Here is a 21,549-nt window from a genome sequence, read left to right as displayed (position 1 = left end):
ATAGTGGCTATTCATAGTACAAGATGCAGACAGGATATCCTGTCCAAATACTATTAGGACAAATCTTTATTCTCATTGAATTAAGAAAAAGAAGTGGTACATCTATCCTAACTATTTTGTATATACACATACAAAATGGTTCTTCATTTCTATCCTCTTTTTTGTTTAGTTTTGTCAGATATGGGCATTCTATTGCCATTTAAATATCATAGGTGCTTGAATTCAGCAAAATATTCCAATATAGTCCAGTAATCCATAATAGTAGTGCATTATCCATAGGACTGGCAATGTCAGCAGTTGTTGACTTGAGCCTCTTATAGCTCAGTATATTAATATGGATTTACTTTTTATACCTCATTTTTATACTTTTCTGCTGGATGGTTAAGACTAAGATAAAGCAAGACCTATATATCAAGAAATATAACTTTTGTATCTGACTGCAGAACAGGGTTTCAGGGTAAGTCCTGAGGGGATAATGTGATTTTTGTCTTTGGCTCTGTTGATGTTTTATGTCTGTTACAATGTATCTCATATAGTTAGTTCCATGTTCTTAGCCAAGTGGTCTAAGCACTTACCTGGAAAGTGCTTGGACAAAGTTCTGAAGCCTGGTACTTCATGCCATGCCACATCAGAACCCAGGATGGGCAGAGCTGGCCACCAGAACCAAGAATGGTGGTGCATGCCTATAATCCCAGTGTTGAGGAGGCTGAGATAGCAGGATCACTATGATTCCAGGAAGCACAGCGAGACATTGTACCTTTAGTTTTCCATCATCTTCTGTGCACTGAGAAATTTGCCACAATTCTGATGGGCTTTCTATTATAGGTAACCTGCTTCTCTCTAACAGCTTTTAAACTTTTGTTCTTTGACTTAATATTTGGCATCTTTATTATTATGGCTCTGGGAGTACCTTAATTTTAATTATGGCTAGGTGAAGTTCTGCATGCCCCAATTAGCTGCATATTAGATTCTTCTCCTATGCTTGGGTAACTTCCAGCCATTATTTCTCCAAGCAGTCCTTTCATGTTGTGTGTATTAAATCTAGGTGTTTCCTTGATATCTGTTAGTCTTCCATTATTTTGTTTTGAACCATCTTCCAGATGCTGTATTGTTAGTTCCTTGTTCCTTGTTCTTAGCCCAGTGGTCTAAGCACCTGCCTGGAAAGTGCTTGGACAAAGGTTCGAACCCTGGTACCGCATGCCATGCCACACCAGAACCCATGGTGGGCAGAGCTGGCCACCAGAACCAGGCATGGCAACGCATGCCTATCACCCCACTATTGCGGATGCTGAGCTAGCAGGATCACTGATTCCATGATGCACAGCAAGACCTTGTACCAAATAAGTAAAAGAAAATATTTAACATTTTAAAAATAACTACATTTATCAAATGCTCACTTTTACAATCTCTAAAATCCAATTTGAATGTAAACAAGAAAGTTCCTTTCTATTATTTATAGACTCAATACCAGGGACCAGGCAGAAAAAAACAAAAAACAAAATTTAGTCCTTCAGAAACAAAACTTGATAAATTTACTTTTTGCACTCCAGTTTGAGTGGACGGTTTTATGTAATTGCTGCACTTAAGACTTTCCTTGTACATTTCAATTTCCAATACTACAGTGACAGGATTAATTTTCACTTCTTTCTCCTTTATGCAGGTATTGCAATAGTGTTGTCATGCAGGATTACTTGGGCAGTCTGTTGGTAGCCTGTCACATTTAACCACAGAACAATTGAACACCCTCCCCAGGTCCCAACTGTGGTCTAAATGGTGATTTCAGACATAGGTTTTGATGCTGATTTCTAAACTTGATACTGGACATGTGTTGTTCTACATAACTAATAGGGACATCTAGACTGGTGCATGAAAAGATATAGTCTGGTCTGCCTCCTTGGGCAGCATCAAATTGGTTTAGGACACACAGTGTTTTTGTTAGTGTTGTACTTAATATTGTTTCTCAAGTATATAGGTCTTCAGATATTCAAAATTAAAATCAGCAACTCCAGAGATAATGTCATTTCTGAGGGTGGACATTTAGGCTCAAGCACTGGGATTTTCCTTAGTCATCCTCCAGCTCCATATGACAAGATATGCATGCAATCCAGAAAGAGGGGGCCAGCATTGATAAATGTGTTATGTTATGAATATTGAGTGATGCTAATATATAGTCCAGACAATGTCATATAAAATACACTTTTCATAGATCACACTCTAATAAAGAGTGACAAATTTATGTAAAATTCCCTGCATGTTATTCATTATAATATTGTTATAGTAAAATCACTACTTCCAGTATCCCCCAGGTACAGCTACTAAGATGCACAGCCAGCTACTTTTATTTTACAATACAAATTTGCAATAGTGAAGTATGAAAGGGGTGTTGTAACATATATTATGGCCCCTAGGGGACTATTTAATGAGTTCATTATAATACTGGAAGGTATCTGAACCACAACCTTCATGGTGCTATTCGAGAGTGTTCTCCACAATAGGCAAATCTGTCTATGAAAATCAACGGTGTTTCTAATACTATTGGTCTCAGGATACATTATGGGTGGTGTTTAGATGTCCCACAGAAGCCTCGGTGGTCAAAGGTGGACTTTTTCCAGAGGTGGCTCGGTGTAGAGGGTGTAGCACTGATCAAATGCTGGGAATGAAGATGTGTGATCAGTATCAGGCCAGTGATTGGTTCAGCATGCCCTAATTTTGCTAGTCTGGACCAAGATAAAAATGGCAGAAAGATTCTATTAAGACTCCTTGCTTTGCTGTCGTGTAGTGTCATTAACAGTTACCCCTCTGCAATGTGCCACCCTGTCCTGGGCCAGCTGTCTGTGGTCTGAAACTCCTACAGACTGTGAGCTGAATATGCCCTTCCACCTACACATGTACTTTGGGCAATTTGTATCAACAGTGAGAAACATAACGAAAACAAGAAATAACTGTTGTAAACAGGCTTGATCAGCTCCATTTCATAACAAACTTTGTAACTTCCATTTCATAAAACCATGATCTCTTTTCTAAAGTCCCACCCATGCCTAACCACAAAATGTTACTGCTTGTGCAGATAAGAAAATATTTCTCAGCATATGGAGAACTGGATTAAACTTTCACTGGATGTCCTTCCAACTACCAGAACAAAAACAACGCGTAAGCCTAAGAAGGACATATTCCTCTAGGGTTTGTGAAATGTGACCTTGTATACTGGTACAAAGACCCAACCAGTGATGATAGACTCTGTAATAATCCCCTTCTCCTCCCCCTACTCTTCTGGTTTTTTGTCCTAAAAACTGTGCCTCACCTCAGCTCTGGGCTTCACTCTTGTCAGTTTCTGAGCAGAACGTTGCCTCTGAGCTCAACTAATAAAGCGCTCCAAATTTCTTCCTTCAGTATCAGTATCCATTGGTTTTGTGGCATGCTACATTAGGGGGCTCCTCTAGGATCCCTCTAATGGGACACTCTAGGCTCTGAAACAACCCCTGAACCCCTACATCTCAGAACCACTGGCTACTTGAGAGACCTGGTACCTGGACTGGTCCAACTGCAATGGTGATGCAAGATAATTTGGAATTTGGATTTTAGATTAGGTGCACTCTTTGTGTTTGGTACCTGTGAGGGTGTTGGACGTGACTTAAGCCTCCTTGGAAGTTCCCTACCAAGACGCTGCTGGGGACTTGGTATTTGTATTCAGAATTGTACCAGGAGTTTTCCTGGATATCAGACTTGTGTTCATTGTTCTTATCTTGGTCTTTCTTTGTCTCAGTCTACATGTTTTGTGTCAAAATAGGTCAGCCTCTCCCTCTTCTTTGTTAGCATTGCAACTTATTCTTAACCACGTTAAAGATTTCAGGACTTGCGCCCAAGGCTTTGGAGACCCGGTTGATCCAGGAAAACTCCATACCTTTTGTGAACCTGAATGGCCCTCCTTTGGGGTCTCCTGGCCTCTGGAAGGCACTTTTAATCTTACAGTCTCTCAGCAGGTCCAGAGAGTTATCTTCAAAAATCTGGAACACCCTGACCATATTCCTTACAATCAGGCTTAGATTTATCTTCTCCATGACCTCTGAATGGCTCAAGGTTTACTGTTCCGGACGCCATTCCTGGATGACCAGCCAATTCCACATGGTCACACTGGCACTTCCAACTGACAAAAAGTGGCTATGACCCCCGATCATCACCCTAAGAACCCACTCATTCTGCCTGCCGCCCAGCACACACATAAATTCATTATGCAGTTGTTAAAATGTTGGTCAAAATGTGTCCATACACCTAAATTAAAAAACTTGAAAATGTTACAAGGTCATTATATTTCTTTAATAGTACATTTTATGACTGCTTTGTACTTGTATATGTTGCATTTGAACTAAATGTTAACTGTACTGGTATTCCTTCCTTGACTTCAGACAATAGCAATAGAGAAAATAATGTTTGTAAGCCTTCTAGTGGATTTTATGTAAATTTCTGAAAAATGGGACTCTCAAATCTAATTAATGCTTAGGAAATATATGTACCTATAAAGCATTTGACTGCTTTTGCCATGTAGGTCAGCAATCGTACTTGAACACTGAAAGATCTCCACTGACCTATTGTACCTTTTCTCCTTCTCTTTCTGCTAATAAACTAGGAATTCTACCTGAGCTTTTCAGTAAAACTTAATGAGTCACTCCTTCAGAAATTAGGCTGAGGCAGCTTGAAATAGTTTACATTCTGCAGCGACTGTCAAGAAAAAATTTATATCTGTGTGTTACACATTAAGAGGAAAAAGAGATTTTTGTCGGTCATAAAGCAATGCATTTTTACCCATATGTAAAATTTGTTTGCTAGATGATAAATGTAAGTATTAACTATGAGCTTCAAGTTTAAATCTTGTCCAGTTGCTGAAATTGTTTACCTAGGTGATTAGATAGAAAAACACAAGTGTCTGAAGCCGTGGCTCGGTGCACAGGGTCAAATCCTCCAGCCAATTGTTGATCTATCTCTTGAAGAGACTTTTGTAGTCTAAAAAATGCTCACATCAAATTGACCTTTTCATGAAATGGTTATGTTTCCTTCTGTAACACATTCCTGTCACCATATCAATTGTCTTATGTTCAGATTTTGTTCCCCTTAAGAAAGTCATTGTCACCTAGTTTTGAAATGTAGATGTGAGCCACAGGAGAACCAGGCTGTTCAGGTGCCTAAAACTGCTGCTTCCTGACCTTTGGAGACATTTAGATAAGATAGCTTTAGTCATGGCCTCACCCACCATTACTGAAAGTAAGTTTTATGATAATACAGTTTAGAACTTCCAGAGATTATGTGCCTTTTTCTCTGTGACCCAAAACAGGTACAGTCAGATCTTAAAAAATCTTTAGATGACCCTGATAAGTACATTGATGTACCTAGAGGATATTCAGACTTATAAACTAGGTTTAAAAGATGTAATGTTAATTTGAAACCAAGCTTTGACTTCTATGAAAAGGCAGGCAACATTACAAGCTGATGTTGGAATTTGAGATAAATATCATATTGCTAATTTTAAACAACTGGAAGATAGACAGCCAGTTTATCTTGGTTTAGCTATAGCAGGAACTATCTGCTTCTACTTGAGCCCAAGCAGTCAGACTCATGCTGGCCTAATAGCCAGGCAGGAGATTGTAATAAAAAATATTTTCTAGTGTTTATTCTTGAAGGTTTAAAAAGAACTAAAACCAAACCTTTAGTTACTAAGTTTCAGCTATTTACGAGGAAAAAAATAAACACCGCTCTGATTTCTTGTAATGTTTAATAGAGGCACTGATAAAGCATACTTCCTGAGATGTTAATTCAGTAGAGGAACAGATTCCTCTTACAGATAAGTTCGTTACTCAGTCCTCTCCAGATATTAAAAAGAGCTATAAGAAAAGCTTTTGCTCCAGACAACTCACTTGATACTTTATAGGACACTAAGGAAACAATTTCCTATAATAGGAACTGGGAAAAAACCAGGGAGAGAAAGCAAAGAGATCAAAACTGTCTGCCTTTGTTACAGCCTCAAAACAGACACTGAGTCTGATTCTCCTGGCTCCAAGATCTCAACAGCAATGATGCTCACCTGCTACTGCTGTCAGAAGCCAGGCCAGCATAAGAGGCACTGCCTTGAGAGGCCCTGACTGCCAAGGCAGCCACTAGAAGTGAGACTGCACTCTGAGGTGGAAGTCCCAGAGCTCAGCCTCAGCTTCCCAGGTGGTCCAGTAGGACTGAAGGGTGCTGGTCCTGCCTTCTCCCTCTGGCCAGACTGTTATCTCTACCTGCAATCTCCACAGAGGAGCCCTGAGTAATCATGACTAAAGCAAAGAAAAAAAACAGCCTATTGCTGTATATTGGGACAGGTCTCTGTCCTTCTTCAACCCTGACCTTCCTTCCAGTCATCCACTTCAATAGAAACAGAGTTTGGAAAAGATTTTGCTTCAGCTATAACTGAGATACTGCAATATATTCAGGTTGCTAACTAATCAAAATTATGCTCACTAGTTTTTACAAATGTAATATATGTTGTTGTTCATGTACAAGGTTTAAACGGTATTTCTCGGTTTAATCTGACTGAATTATGAAAAGTGTATGTTCATCTGGTTGATTTCTGATATAATGTAGGTATTTCATGTTGATACTAAATACATGTGTGACCTCTCTTAACTAAAGCTAGAGGGGGTTAGAGCAAATTGTCAGACTCCATAAATACAGGAATCTAAGAACTAGTAGGTTATGATTGCTATGTCTCAAAAAAAAAAGTTTTATAAATGTACTCATGAGCTCAAATGTTCATGTTTTGGTTATATGTGCTCTAATTTCTCAGAAAATTTGTTCTTTCCTAGAGAAACCAAAACCTATGTAAACGTGCAAGTAAAATATACAACCCAGAAGTTATATGTTGCTCAGTGTACCCCAGATATCTGAAACAAGCTGTAGAAGTTAAAAGGGTTTTCAGGCATGAATTGTCTGAATTGAGGTGTTTCATAGCAGAAAAGATACAGAATGGAATTATAGATGGAAAATAAAAACAGTGATACTAGCAGCCGACGGAAAAGAAGGCCAGTCAGGAAATGGGAAAAAGTTATCCTTCCCTCGATCCAGACAGAGAGAAGGGACATTTCAAGCAGAGATGTCCAAGCTGCTAGAGAAGGAAAAAAAAATGTTCGTGATGGAGTCAGAGGAAGTTTCAGATTGAGGTGGTCATGGATCTTCCTCGCTCAACCTGAGGGAACCCATGTTAACCGTCAATGTAAGGAGAAAGCCTGTTAAACTTTTAATAGATGCTCATGCAGATTTGTCAGTTACCCAGTCAATAGCCCCACTTGGCAACCGGCGAGTACTGTGTTTTCCATAGGTCTGGCAGTTAATGTGCCTCAGTATCCAATGGCCATGGAAGATAAAAAAAAAAATAGAGATTAAACCTCACATTTAAGAGATCTCTGACAATTGACCTACAATATGTTCTGACTAGTTTTTGTATAATTACAAACTTTAAAAGGTTATTGCTTTCCAGGTCTGCTAAGTGATTACTGTATCCTGTTGATGTTATTGTTTAATTGTTTCTTTGACTTTGCCTACTTCCCATTTAAAACTGTTCCACCTACCCAAGAAAAAAATGCCTGGTGTCTCTTAAGGACCTTTAGGTAGAACCTCTGGAGAGTATCTCTGACTGCCGTTCAACAACTACAAACCCTTTCAGCCTAAAGAAGTTAGAGTGGCCATCACCCATGATTCCCTCGTGGCAGTTTGGGTTACTTCTTCAGAGGGGAAGTGTTGTAGGCAGCCTGAGTTAGACAAAAATAGTATAGGCAGTGAGACAGGGATAGGCCCGCAAGGAGACAGAATTAAAGAGAAGGTGACTTATAACTTGAGCGAGATGGACATCCCCCACTGTGGCCCAGACCTCAAGCTAAAAGAAAAGACATACCTGGTTGATGTGACAGCTCAAGAGATGACACAAAAACCAGTGAGGATATGGGAGATATTGCCTGTTCTAGAGTTTTAGAAAAATCCACCTACTCAGACTTTGTTGTTAACTAATGTTCCTTACTGTTTGAGGAGATTAACAATGGTGACCTCATGTCAAAATAAACCAAAAGAACATCACCACAAAGGGCCACGAGTGCATCAGACTTGAAGGATTTAAACATATGCTAATATTTAGTTTGTTAAAAACCTCTTCTTTGTCAAAATAACAAAAGGATGTGATCAACTGCCATTATATGACCCCAACAAGTCAAGGATTTGATTCAGTTATAGAAACCAGTGGGGAATGGTCATTGCTGGCTTAATCAACTCCATTTTGTAATAAGCTTTGTAACTTCTGTTTTGTAAAACCAGGATCTCTTTTATAAACTCCCACTTATGCCTAACTGTAAAGTGTTACTGTTTATGCAGATAAGAAAATGTTTCTCAGCACGCTGAGAACTGGGTTAAACTCTCACCAGATATCTTTCCAACTACCAGAACAAAAACAACGCCTAAGCCAAGTAAGGACAAATTCCTGTAGGATTTGCGAAATGTGACCTCGTGTACTGAGACAAAGACCCAACGAGTGATGATAGACTGTGTAACAATCCCCCTTCTCCTCAACCTACTCTTGTTTTTTATTTTAAAAACTGTGCCTCACCTCAGCTCGGGGCTTCACTCTTGTCAGTGTCTGAGCAGTGTTGCCGCTGAGCTCCGCTAATAAAGTGCTCCAAATTTCTTCCTTTGGTTTCAGTGTCTTTTAGTTGTTCCACAACATGTTGTGCATAAACTCTAATTGTATTTTTTCCTCATGGTTCACTTTACTCTTTTCAGTTTCTGAGGAGAGTGTTGCTGCTGAGCTCAGCCAATAAAGCATTCCAAGTTTCTTCCTTTGGTTTCTGTGTCTATTGGTTTGCAACATGCCACAATAACCACTTAATAGGACTATTCACATTTTTTCCTTTGGGGAATCCTAGGTGCTGTCTAAGTGTCTCTATAAAGATGCTTTCCATCTTTTGCGTACAGAGATTTTCAAATGATGCTGTCTCAGTTACTCTTCTTTCATTGCTGGAAGAAATACCCAACACCCCAAATGAAGGAAGGAAAGGTTTATTTAGCTCACAGTTAGTGGAGGTTTCAGTTCATACTCAGCTGGCTCCAAGGCAGAGTGACACATGGCAGAGAGCATGGAGATGGCAAAGTGCAGAGAACAAAGGACGGAATAGTGGCACCAATGACCACAGAGAGCAAGTCTTTCTTAAATTGCATTCAAGCTATCTAACCCAGCCATAATCCCAGCAGCACTCACAACCATAATCCACATGGATCATGACTTAATTACAAACTCTGGAAGCCCACCCATGACTGCATGAGGCTTTGGAGGGATAACTAGACACAAACTATAATAGCTGCAAAGCTAGAAATTTACAAAATACTAACATCTTGTTTGCTTTAAATTTCTCCCTTCCTGGTGAAACTGCTACATCCTAGCAGGAATCTTGGTCTCCAGAAGCCTAGAGCCATACCTGTATGTGACAAGAGTCTTCTCCAAGACAACTTGATGTTTTATTTCACTTTCAAAACATCAACTGCTAAACTGAAATATTTCCAGGGCCGGCAAGATAGCTCAGTGTTCTAAAGTGCCTGTTTAGGCAAGCTTAGGCAGACAGAGGGGACTACAGTTTGATCCTCAGCACCACATGCCTCTCAAGGCCTGCCCTGAAAGCTAGCTGAGCTGACAAAAAAAAATCCATATGGCTGAAAAAATTCAACTCACGTAGACCTGTTAAACTCATTTCCTAAAAGTATAATTGATGAAGTATCGTTGCTGGGTGATTAAAGTACTAAAATTATTTTAAGGTACAAATTTCAAATTTCTTTGAATGAAATGCTAAAATGTTTTGCTTCAAAATACATTTTTAAGGGCCTGCCTGATAGCTCAGCAGACTAAAGAACCTGCTTAGGCTGAGCACAGCAGCTGGGGTTCGATCCCTGGTGTGCCTTGCCAGCGACACCTGTACGGCGAGCTGAGATGGCAATTCAGACTAGGCATGGTGATTCAGTTGGGAGGCTGAAAACAGCAGAATCATTATTAGTTTGATCTGTGCAGTCAGGCCCTGTAGACCCTGTTCTAAATACAGAAAAAAAATAATACATTTGTTCTATAAATTTTAAAGTAGAAAATTTATGAATGAACAAAAAATAATTTTTAACAGCTGGTTTCTCACTTTGTGTTTTCCTGTCTGTACACTGTGTGTTTGTCCAGATGAAAGGCTGAAATGGTTGATACTCTTCCTGAGGTTCTGGCATCATTCGCCCACAACACATTCTCCAGGCACTAAACAGTCTGTTTCTGCAAGCACAAAAATAACAGAACTAAACTTGTGAAGAAATGAAATTAGTACACTTACACAAGTGTTCCACCCCAAATCCAAATACATATAATTCTCAAAGATCCATGGGACATTTTCCAAAAGAGAAAATATCCTAGTACATACAACATGCTTAAGTAAATGGAAAGGAATTAATGTTATTCAGTGCATATAACCTGACCATAGTGCAATGAAACTGGAATTATTGACTAAAGAAATAGCAAAACCTCTATTACACACATGGAAATTAAACACCACTCTCCTGAACAATCAATGAGTCACAGATGAAATTAAGGCAGAAATTAAAAAAAAATTACAATCAAACAAAAATGCAGATACAATTTACTGGAGCATTGCAACACAATAAAAGCTGTGCTAAGAGAACTTCTATAGCAGTGAATTCTTACATTAGGAAAACAGAATGGGCTTTAATCAACAGCCTTATGCTGCACCTGAAGTTTCTAGAATAAAAAAAGAACAAGTTAAAAATAAAGCCCAAAGAATGCAGGAAATTATAAACATGGCAACACAAATTAATGCAATGAAACTAAGAAAACAATACAAAGAATTAAAGAATTAATTCTGTGAAAGAATAAATAAAACAACAACTCCTTACAAATATTATCAAAACAAGGGATGAAAAAACTCAAACTCATTCAATAAAGAATGAAAGGGCAAAATCATCACAGACAGTATAGAAATTCAGACCATGAATACATATTTCAAAGTTTTTACTGTTACATGATGACAAACACAGAAGAAAGATACAGATTCCTAGACAAATATGAATTAACAAAGCTTATTGTAAAAATTCTGAGTAGCTAATGTCAGTCAAGGAAATCAAAAACATAATTACAAACTTAGCCACAAAGAAAAAAGCCAGTTTCTAATGAATAAAAGCTGAATTCTCCAAGAAATTAGGAGAAAAATTAATACCAATTCTTCTCAAACTCTTTAGTGAATTTGAAAGAGAATCAGTTCTTCAAAATGTATGCCTGGAAGCAAGTATTACCCTGATACCAAAACAAGAGCAGTGTCTAACCAAAAAGAGGAAATCATAGGCCAGTCTCCCTAATGAACACGGATGCCAAAAATCTCTGCAAAATTCTAGCAAATACAATTCATCAAATCATCAAGAAGAATATGCACCATGACCAAGTAGGATTCATTCCAGGAATGCAGGGATGGTTCAACATATGAAAATCAATAAATGTAATACACCACATGAACAGAGCTAAAGACAAATATCACATGATCATCTCAAAAGATGCAGATATAGATTTTGACAAAGACTAACACTCATCCATGATAAAAACCATCCAGAAAATCAGAATAGATGGTCTTTACCTCAGTATGATAAAAGCCATCCAAGAGAAACTAACAGCCAACATCATATTAAATGAACACCAACTGATAATTTTCAATTTAAAATCAGGTATAAGACAAGGATTTCCTGTGTTAACAATCCTATTCATTATACTTCTGGAAACATTAGCAAGTGAAATTAGACAAGAGAGAAAATAAAATGAATAGATTGGAAAGTAAAGTACATTATCATTATTGGAAGATGACATAATACATTTCATAGAAGACTACTGAAATTCCAACAAAATAATTGGAGATTTAATTAAAAGGTTCAGTAGCTAATCAGTATACAGCATCAACACTCCAACAACAGTAGCTTTGGTTCCAGAGTTGGATCCCCAGTCCCTCACGCCACTCTGGCCCTGCCTCTGGGACATGCCGCGCTGGCAACTAAGTCCAGGTGTGGTGGCACTTGATGTAACCCAGTGCTGGGGAGGCTGAAAACAAGAGGATCACTATAAGTCTGAGCTACACAGTGAGACCCTACACCAAATACATAAAAGAAAAAAACTCAGTAGCTTTTCTGTAAACTAATAACAAACACACCCAGAGAAAAATTAGGAAAACCATGCACTTCACAACAGAAGTCAAAAAAATAAAAAAAACAGGAATCAAGCTAGCAAAGGAAATAAAAGAACTGTGCAATAAAAATTACAGTAAGATTAAGGATTTCAGAAAATGAATTATATACCTTTCTTATGGATAGAAATAATCGACACTGAAAAGTTTGCATGCTTCGCAGATTGTTATAACAGATTCCATGAAATCACATCTAAATACCATTAATGTACCTAACAGATGGCAAAATGATGACCATTAACATTCCAGGTCAGCATAGGTATAGCAGGAGGACTCACAATCCATTACTTGAAATAATAGTGCAAAGTTCTTGTGATAAAATTAGCTTTTACTGTGAAAAAACAGATCTGAGAATCAATGGGGCAGTTCACAACATGCAAACACAACTATAAGCAACCTCAGCCACCGTATCTTTGACAATAGGGCCAAACATGTTCTCTGAAAAGAAAAATAGCCTCTTTAATTGACTTTGCTGGAAAAACTGCCTTTTCAGGCTGAAAACTAAAATTAAAGCTGTGTTTTTCACCATGTAATAAATTAAAGTCAAAGTGAATCAAAGATTTAAATTTTAAAATATGAGCACTAAATCTACTGGAGGAGAAATTTGGTAGATGGGGAAGGCAGAGAGTTCATGAACAAAAACCAAACTAGATGGCAAGTACAACAAAGAATGAACACCTGAGATCTCATCTTACTGAAAAGTGTTTATACACCAAAATAAATCACCATCAGAGTACACACACACACACACACACACACACACACACACACACACACACACAGTGGTAAGAAGCTAACTGTGCCCCAGAAAAAGGAATTCTATGCAGAACATATACAGAAATTGAAAGTTCAGGCTCCAGAAATTGAAAGACCCAATCAAATAACAGCCATCTGAAATCAATACACACTTTTTTGAAGAACTATAAATGGAAAATAAATACATGGAAAAAAGTTCAACATTATTGTTCACTTGAGAAATGCAAGTTAAAATAATATTGAGATTACATCTCACCCCAGAGAGAATGGCTATCATCATGAAGTCAATCAATAACAAATGCTACAGAGACTGTGGGAAAAATAAACCCTTCCCTACTGTTGGTGGGCATGAAGACTGGTACAACCACTGGAAATCAGTGTGGAGATTCCTCAAAAGACTGGGATTTGATGTCCCATTCAACTCGCATATTCCCTTCCAGGTTATTTTTCCAGAGAAATTCGTCATGCCACCATGACATACATGCATCCCTTTTGTATCAGCTCCATTTGTCATAGCTAAATCATAGAAACAACTCAAATGCCCATCAACTGAGGAATGAATAAAAAAGATGGGGTATTTTTATACAATGAAGTATTACTCAGCTACAAAGAAAGATAAGTTTGAGGATTTTATAGGTAGATGGATGAAACTAGACACCATATTCATAAATGAAGTAAATAGACCCAGCTGAGCTTCACACCTGACCAGCACTGTGGGTCTTCTTCCTAGCTGCCCTGAATTGCTGATTGGACCAAACACTCCCAGGCTTCATGTTCTTGGTTGAGTACATGCATCTGCATGAAGAGTCCTTTAAGATTCACAGTCTCTTTATGATTAGCAGTTTAAAGGTAGTCAGAGTCTGTCTGGTTTGCAAACTCACAGAATAGCAAAATCTTCTCAACTCGATGTCCATCGTGGCCAGTCATAAATGGTAAGCTCCTTGGTCCTTTTTCATCTTTCCTACAGTGAAGTGTTTCCCACCCTTTCTGTGCTCATTTCTCATCTTCTGACCAGTTATGCTCTCCTCTTTCTCTCACTAGAGTAAAATCACAGATCATGGAGCTGGGAACGAGAGGGAGGTCTCACCAGAGCAGATTCCCTCTCACAACCAAGACATAATTTTCAATTTAATAATAAAAATCCTTTATACTAACATCTTAACACCATCCTTTCTACTTTCATCAATGAAATTATTACTATTTTTACTACAAATGATCTCATAGTTCAATATTATGTGTTGATTCAGAGGAGAGAGTGTTCAAATTTTTTATAAATTTTTATTTTATTTTATTTTGAGGAGTAAAAACAAAAACAAAAACAAACAAGATAACATACAACAATACATATGATACAGGTTTTCAAAGCAAGAATAGCTAATTAACGTTGGTCATTTTCTTATCTAATTTATCATCAAATCTGTTGCTAGATTATCAGATATAGTAATGCAAGGTTGGATAAATAATAATAACAACACTTTTGACTTTTATATATGGAAAAAATGTTTTAAAGCCACCTACTTTAAAATACTTTATCAATGGAAAAAGCAATATTTTAATGCTGTATATAGCTTCCTATAAAAATTCAATCTTAATATATTTAGAAAAACATAAATATATTCTTCTAAATGTGTTGTATTGTCTATTATAACAAAACTGCTGGTGTAAATAAAATCTGAAATATACAACAGATACTGTAAAAGGGAAAAAAGCTGTTCAAAGGGAAGTAACAAATGAGATGAAGGAAAAGAGGGTTCTAATACTTCTGATTTCTGATTTACACTAGTGTATTGAAAGAAACATTACACACTTAATTTTTTTTCTCTTCCTTTTAATTAATTAATTAATTTATTTATTTATTTATTTATTTATGGAAGTGGGGATTGAACTTAGACCCTTGTGTTTGCCAGGGAAGCACGTATTCTACTGAGCCATCTCCCCAGTCCTCTTCATTTTAATTTTTTGACCAATTTTGCATGTTTATATCTGGAAATCTGAACAACCTAATTTGAAGACAACACTATGCAAACTACCAACCTTTTTGAAATCCTATCATCTTGTTGAATGAAATTCTGTATTATTCATAATGTTTCTTTTACTATTTTTTCTCTTCAAAAAAGATAAAAAATGAAATTATGATAAAAAGATTTTGTATGAGAAACATATATAACATGTATGACATATATTTTTAAAAATGAAATTGACAATGTTCTTTTCACAAAATGTTGAACATTTGATATGATCTATAACTCAGTTGCATTCAATTTTTTGAATTAAAAATCATAACTTTATTGTCTATTTATACATACATAGAACCAAAAATTTCAATTTATTACAAAACTTGTTTGACCCAAAAATTAAATTAATTTAAAAGGGTTTCACTTGTTTTTTCAATTTTCTAAGCACTATACTTTTTATTAATTTTATTGAGAAAGAAATAGCAATGAGACAGTTTCAAGACAGGTTAGTAGGACAGTTACAATAATTAATACATTTGCATATTGTTGTCTTCATAATAGTTGTTCATAGTACAAGGCACAGACATGATATCTTGTCTAAACACTATTGTACAAATCTTTCTCTAGCCACTATAAAAATGTGGATATCCTTTGAACTTACTTTATTCCATCATTAAGATTATAACTGGGGAGACAGCTGAACTGCCTACAAAAAAAAAAGAAAGAAAGAAAGAAAAGAAAAGTAACTTTTCCCCCTTTTGAAGTCATCAATATCATTCTTTTGACCCTTGTCCATATTGTGAGTCATCCGACCTGTATGCTCTTTTTGATATCTTTGAGCTTATTCCATACTATTCTGAACATCATCTTTCTTTTTTTGTTTGGGTGGTGGAAGGGGACTGAAGGCCCTTGAGCTTGCCAGGGAAGTCATCTTTTCATTTATAGCTTCATGGATACATTTGATTTTTTCAGTCGTTTTTGTTTCTCATTAATCCCTCTTTGTATTACATAATGACTGCATCCATTGAGGGGAGTTGGGGAATATACATCATAGATCTCAGTGTTTTTCATCTCCTTCCCCTCCTCCTTCCTTCTCCCCAACTCTTGATAATGCTTTGACTTGAAAATACCTTTTTGTTTACTGTTCTGTCTTTCATTGTTCTCTATACTTATTTATTGGATGTCTTATATAACACAAATCTAGTGATTCTCACTATTAGGTTTCGGCTTTAATTCACTTTGATATTGTGCATTCAAGGTGAGTCCACTTCCGCAAAGGGCATCAAGCTTATCTTTCCTTACGGGAGAGAGATACTGCCTTGTGTACAAATGCCACGTTTTCTTTCTACAGTCCTCTGTTGATGGACGCAAGTATCTTCCGAGATTGGTGGTTATCAATGGTGATCTTATAAAAGCGGATGCGCACGACTAAGTATAATATAATGATGTTAAATCCATTTGGAAGAGACCTAGCAAGGGGAACGTTTGCGTTACATGAAATTTCAAGTTTTAGCTTTAGAGGACTCTCCATATGAATTTTCACGCCTGATGCTCCAGTTGGTGTACTATTAACATGTGGTTTATTTATTTACTTAAATTGTTTTATTTATTTCTTTGGTGCAGGGCATCGCTGTGCATCTCAGCTCACAGGGACCCACCTGCTTCAGCCGCCCCACTGCTGGGATTATAGGTGTACATCTCCAAGTCCGGTTTCCAGGACAGGAAGACATGCAGAACCAGGTAAAAAAAAAAACCGGGTACTTGCACTTGCCAGGCAGGTACTTAGACTGCCCAGCTATCTCCCCAGCCCTAACATGTCGTTTTAATTTTTACTTTTATTGGTAATTACATACCTGCAATACAAAATGACTCCATTAATCACGGGAATTGGTTCACTGACACCTGCACAACACTGAATCTTGTCTCATATTGTATAAAGCAGTGAGAAGTTCACATTTATTTTCTTTCCTTTTTGTTTTGTAGCTCTATTATTTTAAAGGAAATCATTTCAGCATTGATGATGTTCATACTCTGGATGTTAGCATACATGATTTTGTGGTAATATTTGTGGTGGCTGGACAATCAGATGCAATCGCTACACTCTTACTTAAGGGTGAATCACAGGCAGTGGCAGCTAAGAAGACACACAGAGTGCAAGCACGCCCATTCCTGTGCTGACAGTTGTACTGCTGCCCTCGGCTCTGGTCACGGGGCTGAGAGGGGAGCACTGTGACCCTGACCAGCATCCCCAGGGAAGCTGTGTGTTGCTTCCCTGTGGGAGACACTCTCCAAAGCTCCAGGCTGATGAAAACATAATTCTTTCCTCTAGAGAGATCTCTGCCTTCACCTTGCCTGCAGCCCTGACCCTGGAAACAACGGACACCTCAAAAAGGTAAGGAATTTGGTGCCTACTCACAGTGCAGGTGCCCTGTAAGCCGTGGTGCAGCACTGAGCGTTGGCTTCTCCCCATCATGAATGGCCTGAAGTGAATATGTTGCCACTGACAGCTTTGCTGAAAAGAAGAATTAAATGAATGTTTAACTAAAAAGAGCACCTTTCTGAAAATTAACAAAATAGAACACAAGATGTGAGTATACTCAGAGAGAAACTCTCACGTAGCTCTGCAGGTTAAGAGACGGCTGGGCCAACAGCTGCTAAGAACTACTGCTGAGATTTGGCAGCATCAGTGAGGCAGGACCCTAGGATCACCCATGTGGTGTTTTAGGTATGTGAGAAGTACTAAATTTAAACTGAAACCAGTAAAATTCTGCATGATTTGTATTTTATAATTAAATATTAATATAATTAAGCTAGAACTTATTTTCTCTCTTTCCTTCTCTTTTCAAATTATCGGTGGTTTGTTTTTTATTTCATACAAGGTCTCACTACCCAGATTGGACTCATAGTGATCTTCCTGTCTCAGCCTCCTCAATGCTGGGATTAGAGGTGTGCACAATTACACCCAGTTTTGGTGGGTGCACCTGATGACACAGCATGCGATACTCAGGATTAAAACCGGATCTTTGCACTTGCTAGGCAGTCACATCAACCCCCAAGCTATCTCCCTAGCCCCTCATTCTCTTTTTAAAGCTTTACGTTACAGAACAATATGAAATTCTATTGATAAAGACAGAATTCCTTCCTTCTGATCATTTATAGAAGAATCAGACATCAATTTGATTCTGATTTTCTCATCTGCTTGGATTATTCTAAGATAAGCAATATATATTTCCTTTGCTATGACAAAAACAGGAGGATATGAAATATATTTTTCTTAATCTCAATGGTCCTTTGAATTTATGAACAAAGTAAATATGATTATTTTTCTAAGAATTTGAAAATATTTGTAATAATTAGTTCAGCATATAGACTACTTCCTTAAACTATAAATTCTATTCACAGGACTTTCAAAAAATCTTTTGAACTGGAAACAAACTTTAAAATGTACAACTTGGTTTTTATGGCTCACTTAAAATCATTCAGGAATTCCCACTGATAGCTTTCAGTGGGAGAAAAATAAAATACCCTTAATGATATTTACAATACTTGACAGTTATAAAATGACACTCCGGATTGCTTGGGTCGCTGACATGGCTCATTCTCTGCTGTGGTATAGGCACTACACAGCAGCATTTGTGCAGGAGCACAAAACTGTACACGTGCGCTCTGTGTATAAAGACTTCAAGATAAAATTTGAACACTTAAGCCCCTAACAAAGATGTGAAGCCAGGAAGTCAGCAGTCTTTGCATTTCATTCAGACAAGTTTTCCATTGGATACAGGAGATAAAAAGTGACTGTCCTTACAGCATTTAATGATGTAATTTATAAAATGTATTTACATATGTTAAAAGTTTTCTCATGGCTGCCATACTTGACCATGATTTACACTTCTTGAGATTTGTTGATATTGAAACACATGACTACACTGACTAGGCTTGTCTTTTCCCTAAGCACAAGATTACTGACTTTTTAACATGTACTTGCCAAATTATTCCTAATCAGATTGGAAAAACGGGATTAAATGATTCATCAAACTAACCAAACATTGGGAAATTTAATTCATTTAAATCACTGCATTTATATTTGTTGTACTGTACATCTCTGCTTTGTGTTCTGGTTGAAGGATTTACTCACACTGAACACATCCAACCTTCAACAAATGGTTTCTGTGACGTTACCATCGCAGGCAGCATGTTCACTACCGTGGTGGTCAGCACATCTATGAAGTGTCACTGATGGACTCATGCTGCCTGAAGCATCTCTAATTTGCCCTTCAATCTCTGAATTTTATGGTATGGCTTCCTCAGTGACAGCATAAAGCTGAGCTCCCACGTATAACCACACTTTATGCCTGAGCTAGGTCTACAAAATTGACATTCTTGGACTCAAAACTACAGCATCATACCTTAAAATACTAATGAAACTTCAATAACTACACTTTCAGTGTTCTTTTATTCCTAAAGCTGTAGATTATTCGGGTATATCCATGGGAAAATTATCTTGAAAATCAAATGTGACATATAAAGTGTTCAATTATGCTTTTGACTGACATTAATCTTGTTATTAAGTATCATTACAACACTAAATAAATGAAAATAATTTCCCATTCTTTTTAAAAATTTTATTCATTTATTTTGAAGAGTAAAACCAGAAACAAAAACAAATACAAAAAGGCAGAAATAGGGTAATGTGCAGCAATGCATATGTTACAGACTTTCAAAACAGGAATAGCTAATTAACAATGGTTGTTATATTATCTCTTTATCATCGAATCTGCTGCTTGGGTTAAGAGATATACTTATGCAACATTGAGGAAATAATTGAATATTGGTGCTTGCTTTCAAGAAATCTTAATTTCTGTTTTAATATATTTTAAGAAGCGTAAAATAATTATAAGACATTAGAAATGGTGCACATTTAAAAGACGAAGATGAGAGACATTCAACCATGCGCTTTGCTTCACACATTGCTGACCTCGATGTAGTTGCTCAGATCACAGGTAATAGCATACAGTTAGTCAAGGTGATTCTAAACATTAACTACTATTTCCAAAAACATCTGATGGAAATGAGTACAATCATCTCAGCCATCCTGTATGAAAACTTGCATGCTTTCCCTCCATCCTTGTTTTCTATCTTTTCTTTGTGTCATCTTCATTGTTTAATTCTTTCTTTCCATTACTAGAGGTTATATTCATAACCGAAATAAATCATACTCATATGTATAAATATCAGATTGTCTCCCTAGTGTAAGAACCTGAAAGAATAAATGTTTCATTCTTAATTCCGCAATCATTTACTATTCTTTGGTATTGCTGTTCTCTTGCAGATTAGAGAAGATGAGGTATGGATGGAGCAAACCACACCACAGTGACAGAGTTCATTTTCCTGGGGTTCCTGGGCTCGCTCTCTCTGCGACTCACTCTCTTTGTGATCTTCCTCTCTGTGTATCTGCTTTCACTCATGGGAAACACCCTCATCATCTTCCTTGTGCTCATGGATTCCACACTCCAGACACCCATGTACATCTTCTTAGGGAATCTGTCCTTCCTGGAGGTCTGGTACACCACAGTCACTGTGCCTAAGTTGCTGGCCACCTGCCTCTCCAAAGTTGTCACCATCTCTGTGTCCGGCTGTATTACCCAGTTCTACTTCTTCTTCTCCATGGGAGCCACAGAGTGCATCCTGCTCGCAGCGATGGCCTATGATCGGTACGTGGCCATATGCAGCCCTCTGCGGTACTCACTGTTCATGAATATTCAGATCTGCATGAAGTTTTCAGCTGGATCCTGGACTGCGGGATTCATTGCTCCTCTTCCCGCTACCATATTCATCTCTCGTCTAAACTTTTGTGGTCCTCAGAAGATCAACCATTTCTTCTGTGACTCAGACCCCATTACTAAACTCTCCTGCTCAGACACATTTTTTGTTGAGGCACTAGGTTACACTTGCAGCTCAGTTGTGATTCTAAGTTCTTTCTTCTTCACCATGTTCTCTTATGGAAATATTGTGGCCACAGTCATCAGGCTGTCCTCCCGAGAGGCTCAGAAGAAGACCTTCTCCACCTGTGCCTCCCACCTCACTGTAGTCACCATCTACTATGGCACTGTTATCTTTGCCTATGTCCGCCCTCCAGCCAAGTACAACTTCACCATTGGTAAAGTGGTCTCCGTGTTCTACTGTGTGGTCACGCCATTGGTAAACCCTCTCATATACACCCTGAGGAACCGGGAGGTGAAGAAAGCTTTCAGGAAATTTTTAGTTCAGAACACATTTTTCATAGCTAAAGACATCAAGAAGTTTTGAAGGACTAGTGAGATACCTCAGTGGACTAAGCACCTGGTTAGGTAAGTGCAGGGACCGGGCTTCAATCCCTGACGCCACATGCTATGCTTGCCCCACCCCCCAGCACACTGAGCTGGCCACAGTTTCTGGGTATGATGGTACATTCCTGTAATCCCAGCCCTGGGGAGGCTGAAGACAGGAGGATCACTATGATTCTGGTCCGTGTAGTGATTCTGGTCCGAAAATAAAACAAGGGTTTTTCTATAACTAAATAAAAT

General features: G+C 37.8%; 2 protein-coding genes and 1 long non-coding RNA gene across 3 annotated transcripts in view; 2 read left to right on the top strand and 1 right to left on the bottom strand.

Annotated features, from left to right (window-relative positions):
* The window catches only part of LOC101590200 (olfactory receptor 14K1-like), a 48,750-nt gene extending 44,692 nt beyond the window's left edge, over positions 1-4,058 (bottom strand). The window contains exon 1 of the mRNA XM_004648294.1: positions 3,902-4,058. Coding sequence (XP_004648351.1) covers positions 3,902-4,058 — 157 coding nt within the window. The remainder of the gene's footprint in view (positions 1-3,901) is intronic.
* A 1,341-nt stretch (positions 4,059-5,399) lies between these two features.
* On the top strand, positions 5,400-18,328 carry LOC111814625. Its single transcript, XR_002819562.1, has 3 exons — positions 5,400-5,483; positions 7,284-7,287; positions 18,318-18,328. It is a non-coding gene; the product is annotated as an uncharacterized LOC111814625 (long non-coding RNA).
* Positions 18,329-20,332: 2,004 nt separating this feature from the next.
* LOC101589799 (olfactory receptor 6B1-like) lies at positions 20,333-21,292 on the top strand. The gene has a single exon (XM_004648293.1). It carries the CDS (start codon positions 20,333-20,335, stop codon positions 21,290-21,292), a length of 960 nt encoding a protein of 319 aa, XP_004648350.1.
* The last annotated feature ends 257 nt before the right edge of the window (positions 21,293-21,549 follow it).

The sequence above is a fragment of the Octodon degus genome, unplaced genomic scaffold (genome assembly GCF_000260255.1).
Source record: "Octodon degus isolate 3935 unplaced genomic scaffold, OctDeg1.0 scaffold00380, whole genome shotgun sequence".
NCBI classification, from domain to species: Eukaryota; Metazoa; Chordata; class Mammalia; order Rodentia; family Octodontidae; genus Octodon; species Octodon degus.
The sequence above is the reverse complement of the archived record's forward strand: the minus strand, read 5'-3'. Positions and strand labels throughout refer to the sequence as shown.